The following is a 12665-nucleotide window of genomic DNA, read 5'->3' on the forward strand; positions in this document are numbered from 1 at the left end:
GGCTTTGTGTTTCCATCTCCTCTGCCGGCGGCCCCTGCATGTACCGTCTCAGGTCTTCTGGGTTCTCGAACACCATTGTTCTCCATTTGTCGTGATCTTGAAACGGGCCGGGCCAGCAAAGCTGAAACTGACGCCTCTTTTGCGCAGGGTCTCCCTGAGGGCCAGGAAGCCTCTCCTGGTCTCGACCGTTGGTTTTGAGTAGTCTTGGGTCAGTACGATCTTGCTGCTTGCCCACGTGAGGTTCTGGTTCTTCCTGGCGAATGCGAAAATGGCATCAGTATGGCTCATTCTTAGCGGGTTGCATATTATTGGTCTGGGTCCCTTACCAGTCATTGGTTTCCCCGCCGGCACTCTATACGCTTTTTGTACTTCGAACCGCCTTTCGAAGTTGATGCCTGTGAGCTTTGGGATCATTTCTTTAAGCATGGCTGCACAGGAGCCTGCCTTATCCTCTGTTCCCTCAGGCACTCCAAGGATCCTCACATTGCCTCTCCTGGCCCTGTCGTCTTGCTCAGCTAGCTGTCTTTGTATGGCCTTCGTGGCTTTCTGACATTCTGCTATGGCTTTGGTGTTCTCTATGGTTGCATCCTCCACCGAGCTTATTCGGCCTTCTGCTGCCTCCATTCGGGTGTTGGTGTTGTGCAGATCGGCTCTTATTGCCGCCAATTCCAGTTGCATGTTTTCAATCTTTAGTTTTGTTTCTTTCGCCACCGCGTTTCCTTCATTGATCTTCCTGAGGATAGTCTCTAGGGTGGCTGTTTCGCTTTTAGACTTCAGCAGGGAGCCTTGAGTGTCTATTTTAGGCTTCTTTTGGTCTCCTGCCGTTTTCCCCTCATTGTTTGCCATTGTTCCAATGCCTCTCCTCGACAGAATGCTGCCTAGGCGCCCCCCTTTTGGGCCGCTGTTGGTGTAGCGGCTAGAGTTGCTTTTGAGGTCTGGGCAGATGCCTGAGTTCTGTATCTGCTTGACTCCCTGATGTGTCTTGTTCTGGTCTTGGCTTTTGGACCTGCCAGCGTGTGCTTTGTCTCGCTCGCGGCTTTGAGGCCGTCTACTTTGGGAGTGGCTGTGTGGGCTTGTGTTATGCTTGGGTGTGCCCCCCACTTCCCAGGGTAGCCTTTTTATCATCCACCTCCGAGCACTCTGCTGCTCGCCGGCAGTGGACCTCGCTTAGTGTGCCTCTCTGGTCCTTATCCGCACTTTTGATGTGCCCTCAAGCACTGGATTGTCCCCAGTTAGCGCGTTGCCTCCTGCGCCGTGGCGGTGCGTGTCGCCCCCGTCTCTGCCATTCCCTTCGTGCCCTGCCGACACCTCTTGCCCCTTGGGATCGTCTGCACCGCCGAGAGGCCTCACTGCTGGTGAGTGTAGGTTGCCGAGAGAGACCGCCCGTGCTGGTTGTTTTACTTCGTTGGTCTTTCTGCTTGGGCGTCTACCGTGTCCTGTTTGTTCTTCTGGCAACTTCCTCTAATGGCTGCGCCCACGCGTACAGTCAGTTTCACTTTCGCCGCCTCTGCTCGTTGGCGCCGGTGGCCTTCCGTAAGCGGTGATAGAGGCTTGTTGTGGGTTCCCCCTGCTTTGGAGGCTCCCTCCTCCGAACCTGCCAGAGGGCGCGCTCCGCTTCCCCGCCCTCGATGCACCTTGTTCTCTGCCCCCCTTGCCCCTCAGCTCATCTCTGCTATCGTGTTTAGCTGGTCAAAAAGGGGGGGGGGGGGGGGGTCCGGGTGATGGTGGGGATATTGGTGCGGGCGTGCGACTCACCCCTTCTCTTCTTCACTGGGTCGTTTGGTTCGGTGTCGCGGTAGGTTCCGCTCTTCCTACCATCTCGCCGCCACTTTGTCCCCCAGCGCTGGGCTGCCGAGAGTGGAGGCGGTGCTTGAAGCTCTCCTCCGCGCTTTCTTATCCTCTTGGGCGTTCTCCGCTTCCGGCGCTTGTTGTTTACTTGCTCCTCTGTTTCCGGTGATGGCGGCCCCCGTGCATGAGGTTAGTTTCGCTTTCGATCGTCGTTTGTTCCGATGGTGTCTTTAGTTAGGGACCAAAATGCCCGGCTTGCGCCCTCGCACCGCTTGGCGACCCTCTCTGCAAAGCCTTCTGGTGGGTTCTCCGCTTGTTCGCCTGCCTCGATGCTCCTCCGTTATCCGTCGCTCACCTCCCGTCTCCCACTCTTGTGCAGCCCGGCTGATGTGCTTAAGAGCCCGCTGGGAGATGGGGGGTGTCGGTGCCTGGCTCGCCTCCTCTCTTACTTCTCTCTGCCTCGTTCTGTTCGGGGTCCGCCGTGGGTTTTCTTCTCCTTACTCGCTGGGCGCCATTTTGTAGTCCGCTCCTCTACTGGGTCTCGGGATCTTCGAGGTCGAATATCTCGGTTTTGCACTGTTCCTCTCATGCAACTCTCCGTTCCGCTTGTAGCCTTGCTCTTCCCATGCTTGAAACTTATTCTTTTGATCTGATCGAACTTGTTTGGCCGGTAGTTATGGCCGTAGTTAGCCTCAAAGGTGCGGAGCGAGTGGACTCAGACGACCATCCACATTGCGGTCCAAGCCACGCCCCCACAGCTGATGTTCACATTATATATGACTTTGCCCGCTCCTCTCGTGTGCCTCAGGGAGATGTTTAATGAGGTCTTGCATTTCTTCCCAATGATGTTGGTCTAGAAAAAGACCAGCTAGTGTTGCAGCATCTATACACTTTCTGCCTTTGTCACGCAGTGGGGTATGTCTAGTTGCTTGTGCTGAAACACATTTGCATGTATTGTGTACAACCAGTGGGCCTGGTATAACTTGACCACAGATGTACAATGGGCCACCCGGAGCAGGTCCGAACTTTTTCCCCCCTCATTTGGATTGACAACCTTATTTTTTAAAGGCTCTTGAAGATGTGCAGACTAACATGCCAGTGGCATAGTGAGGGACAGCATCCATTTCCGGACTTGAAAACAGCCTACACACGGAAATCTTCCTTGTCCTGGACAAGGTTCATCTTTACATTGAGTGGACGGTCCGCTGAATTACCGCATGGTAAGGGGTGGTGTCATCAGATAGAGAAGGATTGTTGGTGTGGTGTCCATAAGAAGGTTCTCAACAATAAGCAGGATAAGCAGCAATTTTCAAAGTCGAAGGGATGGAGAACCAAAGGCTGATCCCTAAGAATCTGAGAATGCTTTTGTCCTTGAGCTAGCACTCAAATTTAGTTTTCGAACCAGATTGCTGTAAAAGCAATCTGAGGTGGAATCCGTGTTCTGGAGCATTGTGGACTAGTGGAAGATTTGCAGCAAGTTTTGTGTCTCTAAACTTCTTAGATAAAAACAAAATGCACACGGCAGAGCTCAACACTAGATGGCAGGAGTAGGCAGACATGTATCTACAGCTACATAGGCTACAAAGATTGTTAGTTAAATTAATGATTGCATGTGAATTTCAAATTTTAACTTGGGCACTAGAAAAGGGACACTGAAGAGACAGCACAATGATAAATGGGAGGGACAGGCATATGTCTAGCCAACACACATGCTTCTCTTATTAGTTTTTATTATGCCCCAAGGGTGGAGCTTTTCCCTCACATTAACACAGTTAACTCAAGAGTACCCACTTGATAATTAAGCCCAAAAACGTCTTAGACTGTGGGGTAATCTACTATATGAAAGGCTACATTTCTCCAAAGAAACCCTAATAAAACCCGATTATACCAGTCTATCCAATAGTTCCACCTTTCCCTGAGAATTATACTGTTTGTTTGTAATATGATGTTTTATTTATGAGGTCTACTATGGTCTCTTCAGAAAGGCACGATCCAAACAGAAGGTATAATAGAATAACCATAATGCAATGGGAGCTCTTCTACAGTACATCTGCCAAAATCTGCTTAGGTAAGCAACTGAATGTTTGATTTGCTTTTAGAACCAGAGGTACTTATACAAACTTCTGAAAATTGCTTTGGTTTAATAAAGCTGCACGACAACAGAGCACCACAGCTAGACACACATGTAGACAAAGCTCTGCTCCAACAGCAAACGTTTTTCTTATAACCTTGAAATAACGTTATTAATTAAAAAACAAATTACTTACAGCACAAGCTTCCCAAGTACCATAAGAACATCTTCACACTCGGGTGCAAGGAATGGCCGTGCCCTGGCAAAGTACTGAATAGAGATTCTATATACTTCCAGTAAATGCAAAGTATTCTTTGAAGAATTTTGCTCTCCAGCGTACTGTAGCAGTGTCTGAAAAGAGAGAATAGAGGACATTACTACACGTGTGTTGAGTGACATTTCTATTGCATGATATTTACATTTTCTATTTAACAGTTACACACAGTCCCCAAGAATGAGCGAAACAGACATTGATCCAAGTCTTTATATGGTGCTAAGTTGTCTAAGACACAAGATGCTCACAGTCCGAGTGAAGTGGGTGATTTTGAACTGCACAGAATATCTAGATTGATCACCAGGTACCCGTTTTTAGAAAACAGATGGGTACCCCAAGTAGGATTCTACAGCAGGCGTTTTTTAAAACTACGCAAAGGAATGGAGAGCTCATTTTTATTATCTCCAGCATGGAGGTCCATGGAACTCTTGCTAAGCCAGTGGGTACGTGTTAACGATACTACTTTATAACAGAGGACCCCCAGAAGAATGTTTTGTATACAAAAGACTTGCAGGAAGTGATACAGGAAGCCTGTGCACCTGGAAAACGGGTACAGTAGGCGTATTTACTTTAGCAAGTATAGTTTTAGTAGTAAGGAACATCAGGTACTTTACAGAGAACATTTATAGCAAGAACACCAATAGGTGTTCAAAATGGGACAGAACTGTGTGTAGTCCAGCTGAAACCAGACAACCGGATGTGACGCGGTGGCAAACCTATAAAAGCAGCATTTGTTTTATTTTTTACATCTCACACATTTACACTACACATTTGCGATAATGATATGTTTTTTAAAGTATCTAAACACAGAATGAAACAGTTCCTAGCTATCGTAATGGAAAGTTTCAATTCTATTAAGGATTCTGGGGCGAGGATTACGCTTCAATTTCTTTCACTATTAACCAGCAGCACCTAAATATCTGTATTCACATTAAACTACATTTCCTATAAGTCCTTGGGAAACAAAATAAAGGCAAACCGTTCATCCAATCAGAGAGGAGCCCACCGTCTCAACATTACTTGGGGACGTTCTATCCTCCTCTTTTTTCCTGTGAACACAGTCGATCACTTCCAGTATCTCAAATCACAACAAGCATTGGCATAGCCAATAGGTATCGCCTTTGGGACCGTAAAAGGTTTTAGCCATGTAGCACATTATCCTGGGAGTTTAACACTTACAGGTTTTACTATGTTAATTGATGTGGCGACAAAAACGTGCTAAACCACTCTTTAAAGTCGGCAGCAGTAGCTTCAAAACCACCCCTGCTGTTAACATATATGTTCTTAAATGGCAAAGAACGTGGTGAATAATGTTGAAATCGTTAATACGTTGACATCTCAGCAAGTGTTGAAGGGAGTCCAAGCCATGTGTGCATGAGTCAGCAACTTGAATTGGCATCTCTTCTGTACAGGGAGCCAGTGGAGTTGCCCGAGGTGGGATGTGCCGGGTGTTCGTAAGGGAAGGGTGAGGATGGGTGGCTGCAGCGTTCTGAAAGGTCTGAAGTCTCTGTAGGAGATGTGCAGCTTTTCCTAAGTAAAGAGCGATGCCGTGGTCCAGTCGGCTGGTTAGGACAGCCTGTGTCACGGTGCACCTCGTGTGTTGGGGTAGCCGCTTGATGATCTTATGTAGCATGCGCAAAATGAGTAAGTATGTAGAGGAGACTGGGTTGATCTGTGATTTCATGGTAAGCTTGTTGTCGTCAATGATAATTCCACTGATTCTGGCATGGGCGGAGTGAGTGGGTACGGGTCCGGGAACTGATGGCCACCAGGAGTCATTCCATTTGTCGCAGCTGTTGCCAAAGATCAGTACTTCCGTCTTGTCTGGGTTCAGCTGCAGGCAGTTCTTCATCTAGTCTCGACTTTTGTCATGAATCTGTAGAAGTTGGTTCTGGTGGTGGTAGAGTCGTCTGTGAGTGAGGATGAGTTGGGTATGGTCTGCGGCTGTCTGCGTAGGAAATTGAATTGTGACAGTGGGCTTGGACGATGTTGGCCAACTAGGTCATATATGCATTAAAGAGCATCGGGCTGAGGGATGAGCCCTAGAGGGATCCTGCAGGACATCTCCTTGTGTTGAGGTGTGAAAGGTGGGAGGGGGAGCCTTTAGGTTCTTCCATTGAGGAACGAAGAGATCCATCTGAGCGCATCCCCTTGAAAGCTGATGTTTTAGAATCTTTCGATCAGCATGTGGTGGGATATGGTGTAGAAGGCTGCCAAGAGGTCGAGGAGGATCAAACCTGCTCTTTCGAGGGCGTGGCCAGAAGCATGGCCGGTTAGCTGTACCTGTCGGAGCTCCAGCAGCCCATACATAATCATGTCCAAATCCTGACCTTCCAAACGTTGAAAAATTCCAGAGTTGGCGTCAATGACATCATACATGAGTCTGGAAACATTTGAGCCGATTTGCGGACGCCGGCGACGTGTGGTGGTAAAGATGCACGCTGGAACAGCTTTGAGGTGAGGCTCCACAAAACGGCAGATCGAGGAGACTGACTGGAGATACCCGCCTGTGAAAAAGAAAGGGGGTGCCGGACTCTCTAAAGTATAGTTTCCCTGAAACATAGGCAGGAGGCCCGAAGAGATGAGTTTGTGACTTGCTCGTGAAGAGGAGATACTGTGAAGCTACCATACAGGTGAGAGGGGCTATGGGCTGAGAGATACAGGCACTGTGGGAAGCTGGCCCGGGCCCCAACCAGCCCTGAGGAGTATCTACCCAGGAGGTGCAAAGGGGGGAGCGGGACCCTCTCTCCGATAGCGATCCAGTTCCCTTGGGCTAGATATTTGCTCTGATGACCATAGGCTCTACCCGATTGAGCTGCGGGACAGAGACATCCAACTACAGAAAGGGACCCAGCTGTGGTGGACATACTTCCACACGCCCTGACTAATTACTCCCCACCCTCATGAGAAAGACTGAAAGGGGCTGCCATCCTAGGGATAGAGGGGAAGAGGCCTCAGATCATCACCCAAAAGCGAATCGCAAGGGGAACTAGCAATCGAAGCATAGTGGGGACCCCTACGGCGCAAAGATTCCGGAGAAGAGTGATATCCCCTGACCGGTCAGCTTGCGCCATTAAACCACAAGCGGTGTGTGAGGAACTTGGACAATAAACTGATGACTAAGGAAGAGAGGGTTGCGTTTGATTATACATGGAGGGGCAAGTTATAAAAGCCACACAAGGCTATGCCTCTGACATATAGTAAGAACCACATAATCCCCAAGTGTGGAGAGCTGTAAATTAAGCTGCACCTTTGCACATGAACCTGCCAAGTGTTGAACCACCAAGGAAATGCCTCAAAACATAAGACCGGTAGTAGTGTTCCTTAAAAAAAACACCACACATCACTTTACTTTGCCGACGACCAGTTGTGCGAACAGCTACTTTGGAGAATTGCTAGAGGAGAGGTACATTCTTATTATGGATTTGTACCGATATTACTGACACCCACGTGGAAGATCAATTTTACTTTGGCCGGACCGCCGATTATGCTTTAATTCAAGGCTCACCAATATCAATAGACTTCTACTGGTGTGGTATTTTATGGCTGCATCTGGATATCCATGACTCAAACGCTATCAGCACTCACACAGATATCAATAGATATCGAGGGGTGACCGTACTAACCAGGAGAGTACTGGTGCATTATTATATGGCCGTATATGGATATCCATCACTTAAACGCCATCAGTACTCTCTCAGTGGCCAGAAGATGTTGAGATTGACGTGAAACTCCACGGCCGATCCGGACGCAGTCCGATGCTTCCTTGACTTTGTTTGAAATTGTTAATATTGACGCCGGTAACTCCCATTTGCCTTGAAAATGTGAGTACAGACGAAACACCCATCGGCCAGATCCTGTGCTGGGAATTGTTTTAAAATTAATAAAGATAAGAATCTACGTACTTGGTTAACTTGGATTGGACTCTGTTGGATATGAGGAACATTTAGTGAATTTATCTTTTCAGTAATGTGTGTACTAATATGAGTACATTGGATCTGTGTTTTTGAGTCTACTCATACTGATGTTGGACTGAAGAATAGACATAAGGGTGTGAGGTTAAAGCTTATATGGGTTTTTCACCAAGAAAATGCCTGGATGTTCCAGCCATGTCCAGAGATGCAGAGCCTCCTGACATAGGGTCCACGGCCCCACCCCGCCTTGCTTGTTGCAGTACCACATGGCGGTGGTGTAGTCTGTGAACACCTGCACTACTCTCCCCTTGACAAAGGGAAAGAATGCCTTCAGTGCAAGTAGGATCGCCCAGAGCTCCAGAAGGTTGATATAGAGCCTGGACTCCGCTGGAGACCAGAGGCCTCTGTTCTCCGCCTCTTCCATGTGGCCGCCCCATCCCCGGAGGGAAGCATCAGTCACCACTGTGTGCTCCGGTTGGGGAAGGGAGCGCGATCTGCCGCTGACCCAATGCTGGTTCGTGAGCCACCACTGCAACTGTTGTGCAGTGCCCTCCAAGATCTGGACGTACTCTCATAGGTCCCCTTGATGCTGCGCCCACTGGAACTTCAGGTCCCACTGCAGAGCCTGCATATGCCATCTGGCGTGATTGGTCAGCAGGATGCAGGAGGCCATGAGGCCCAGCAGCCTCCAGTTCATCCTGACCGAAACCCAGGACAAGGGCCGAAAGATCGTAATCATAGCTCGAATGTCACAGACTCACTGTTCGGGAGAATAAACCCAAAACTGCGCCGTGACCAGAACTGCTTTGATGAAGAGGAGCTTCTGAGATGTAATCAGGTGATGGAGGACCAAACAAGTTCAGGAGGTCGGCTGTAGTCTGGAGATGGGAGACGACTGCCTGGGGCGAGACCGCCTTCAACAACTAGTCGTCGAGATAGGGGAAGACTGAAACCTCTGATTAGCGCAGATGAGCTGTGACCAACTCCATCAATTTTGTGAACACCCGAGGGGCGCTGGTAATGCCAAAGGGGAACACGGTGAACTGAAAGTGCTTGTGGCCTACGGTGAACCGCAGGTAACGCCGGCAGGACGGAGATATGAAAATAGGCGTCCTGCATGTCCAACACTACCACCCAGTCTTGCGGGTCTAGGGCAGACAAGACCTGAGCAAGTGTGAGCATCTTGAACATCTCCTTCCGGAGGAAGCGATTGACGTTCCGAAGGTCTAAGATAGGACACAGGCCCTTGTCCTTTGGAACCAGGAAGTAGTGGGAGTAACAACCACGACCTACTTCTGGCATCGGAACGCGCTCGATGGCCCCCTTTGCCAAGAGGGCCGCAACTTCCAGCTGGAGAAGTACCAAGTGATCCCCCGACATGCGGTGGTACTGAGGTGGCATGGCTGGAGGGGTGGTCTCGAAGGAGAGGGAGTAGCCCCTTCGGACAATCTGTAAAACCCATCTTTCCGTAGTGATGGTGCACCAGTGGAGGAGGGGATGCTGAATCCTGCTGCCCTCTAGCGTTTGGTGGGCCTGAAACACCAGTCTAGGAAGGTTTGGAGGCAGTGGAGGTAGTGGCCCGCCCGTTGGCCCCGTATCACCTCGGCGGGTCCCACGTCCGTGGCTGCGCTTAGACTGTTCCTGCGCAAGCCTGTGGCTTTGAAACAAACGTGTCTGGGCGCCCCGTCCTTGGCCACGAGAGGAGCATAAAGCAGACGTCAAAAGAGAGCGCCTGGCTGAAAGGCCCAAGGACTTGGCCGTAGCTCACGAGTACTTAAAGCGATCCATACGCACTACCTGCCTCGTCGCCAAAAAGGCGAGTGCCATGAAGGGCATGTCCATCAGTTTGTTCTGGGCATCCCCTGAAAAGCCAGTAATCCTCAGCCAGGCGTGACGGCATAGCGCCACTATCGTGGAAATAGATCTGCCCAGTGAGTCGGCGGTGTCAAGGCTACACCAAATCAGGAACTTGGCTGCATCTCTCCCCTCAGCAATAGCTTGGGAGAGCACCGTCCGGGCCTCCTCTGGACACGGAGGCAGCACCTGCGAAACCATATGCCTCACAGAGTGGGAATAACGGCCCAAGAGGCATGCGGTGTTCACAGACCTAGGCCCTAAACAGGCGGAAGAGAAAACCTTCTTCCCAAACTTCTCCAGTTTCTTGGATTCCCTGTCCAGAGGTGCAGAAGGTAATGTCCTTGGACAACCATGCTCTCAGGGGTAGGGTGTTGGGAGGGGAAAATTGGGTCGCCCGGGCGATGGGGTCGCCAACGGGGGCGGGTAGGCTGACGGTGACTGCATAGGCTCCACCGGAGCCACGGCGGAGGCACCACCCACACCAATAGCCGTGTCACGTGACAGGCTATGTGAAGGCGAAGAGAGACGTCGCTTCTTTGACTTCTTGTGCTTTGTCTTACCTGACCCAGAGTCCCTTGACCTTCCACGGGACCAGGACCTTGAACGGCGCCGAGCCAACTCTGGCGCCTCAAGCAACTTTCAAGACCGCTCCTCCAAAGTTTTTGGAGCCATGGCCCAGCAGCCGGGGCATGACGCGGGGTCGTGGTCGCGCCCCAGGCCGGAGACACTCGCAGTGCGGGTCTGTCACAGACATCATGCGGGGACAAACCTCGCAAGACTTGAAACCGGGCATCCCTATATACCAGGAGTCCAAGACTCAAAAAGACAGAGACAAAAGTCCCCAAAAACTCAGTAAAAAATTGACTGGGGGTACAGCTCTCTCCAGATCTGCGCTTGCTGGCTCAGAAAAGACAGAACGGACGTCAACGCGCAAGGGCGGCATCTAAGTAGCTGCCACAACATCATCCCAGCGATCACGACGCCTACGACGGACGTGGAGACGCACAATGCAACCTTCAGAAGCAAAGGGGTACTGCGGACGAAAACTTTCCGGATCCAGTCTGAAGCCGGGGGGTAATTCTAAGGTAAGGAATCTATCACTAACGTGTCTCTTTCATATGCGGCACCCGAGTGGCACAGCAGAAACCGAACACAAGAACTAGCCTAAAAAAAGTACTTAAAAGCAATAATCCCAAAACTGTGTTCTCCCATCGAAGACCTTAAACACCTATTGATTGCTGGTGCGCTGTCCAGGTTGGAAAGGAAAAGGGGGAGAAGAAATGTCAGAAATACGGGTGAATTGTACGTATTTCTCCTACTAGTCTATGATGGCGAGAGACTAAGAACCAAAAATGTGAAAGCAGGGTAAAATGGACAATTCTACCAAAACATTGCCCCCACCTCCTAAGACAGAAGGATAACCCCCAGGGACTGCCGGACAACGCAGGCCTTCTCTAGGATATCCATGCCTCCAGGGAAGACACTGAAGGAGGATAGCCGAAATACGATCTGAAGTGACCCTATTCCGCCAAGACATGCACAACGTCTCAGACAGAGTAACAGAAGCAGAGACTCGGAGCTCAGAAGTGGAGGACACATCATGCAGCCTTAAAACTGATGCCTCCAGCTTGCAGGCAGATATGAGAGAGGTGACATGGAAAATGGACAACGCTGAAAATCGGGCAAGGAGAAACAATCTACGCTTCATAGGATTACTGGAGGGCTCAACCCCAGAGGCCTTTCTTTGAACATGGCTTAATGACTCCCTCCCGACCGCTAACTGTTCATTTGGTTTCATAATTGAAAAAGCTCATAGAATTCCAGCCACGAGACTGCCTCCTGGGTCCCACCTGAGGCCGCTGATAGCACGCTTTCCGAACTTTCAGGATCAGGACTTTGTTCTAAGAGTTGCGACAAACAGGTGAACTAAAACATGCAAATGCAAAATCATGCTCTTCCCAGACTAATCACGTTTAGTACAGAGGCATAGGCAAACATTCAATGCATGCAAAGTAGAGCTCAGAGCCCTGAAACTTCAGTACATGCTGCTCTTCCCAGACAAACTAAAGATCCTTTTCAAGGGCAAATCCTATTTTTCCAAAACCCAGAAGAGGCGTGGGCCTGGCTTGAGGATCGTCCCTCCCGGAGACGGGAAGAGAGAGGAGCCGTCTCAGTGTGTGGAGGCCCCCCCGAGTAGAGTGGAGCCTAAACAGAAAAGGGAAAAAAGGAGGCGCATTCCAGCAGGTCTCCATAGAACCTGCCTGGGGATGCCGCTGCAGAGGACTCCTTGTACATCCACGAGAGGACAGAGATCAGACTCTGAGGGAGTTTCAACACAAGCCAAAGCAAGTAAATTATGCCCCAGCCAACGGGTAAGTCCAAACTCTGAACTCTCGGGTAAAGAATACCTTGCTGACACCAATAGTGATCATCCACTTTTGAGTAACATACTTGCCTGGAAAAATCTGACACTTAAAAGAGAAAGCCAGAGATGCTGCTCCAGCGACTAGACAAGACCGGCTAGGAAGGACTAGACATGGGTTTAGCTGCAGGGGAAACAGCAGCAACCAATTAAGAAGGGCCCCCAGGCACTAACACGCTCAGTACAGCTGAGCAAAAAGACTCTAGAGAAATTTATATCCTTTTGGTTTGTGATATATAATAGGATAGATTGGAGAAGGAGTAGGACTATAGACCTCTCAGGCTATACCTACGCCAGGTTGTGACGTTGACAGATCGGCAGAAGGGCAAGAGGTGTGGG

The 12665-nt window shown here is 49.9% G+C and overlaps 1 protein-coding gene across 1 annotated transcript in view; it reads right to left on the reverse strand.

Moving 5' to 3' along the window:
- The window catches only part of RLF (RLF zinc finger), a 428411-nt gene that overhangs the window by 298816 nt on the left and 116930 nt on the right, over nucleotides 1-12665 (reverse strand). Inside the window, exon 2 of the mRNA XM_086957683.1 lies at nucleotides 4056-4210. Within this exon, the coding sequence (XP_086813809.1) occupies nucleotides 4056-4210 (155 nt within the window). The remainder of the gene's footprint in view (nucleotides 1-4055; nucleotides 4211-12665) is intronic.

This window comes from Lissotriton vulgaris, chromosome 2_1 (genome assembly GCF_964263255.1).
Source record: "Lissotriton vulgaris chromosome 2_1, aLisVul1.2, whole genome shotgun sequence".
Lineage (NCBI taxonomy): Eukaryota > Metazoa > Chordata > Amphibia > Caudata > Salamandridae > Lissotriton > Lissotriton vulgaris.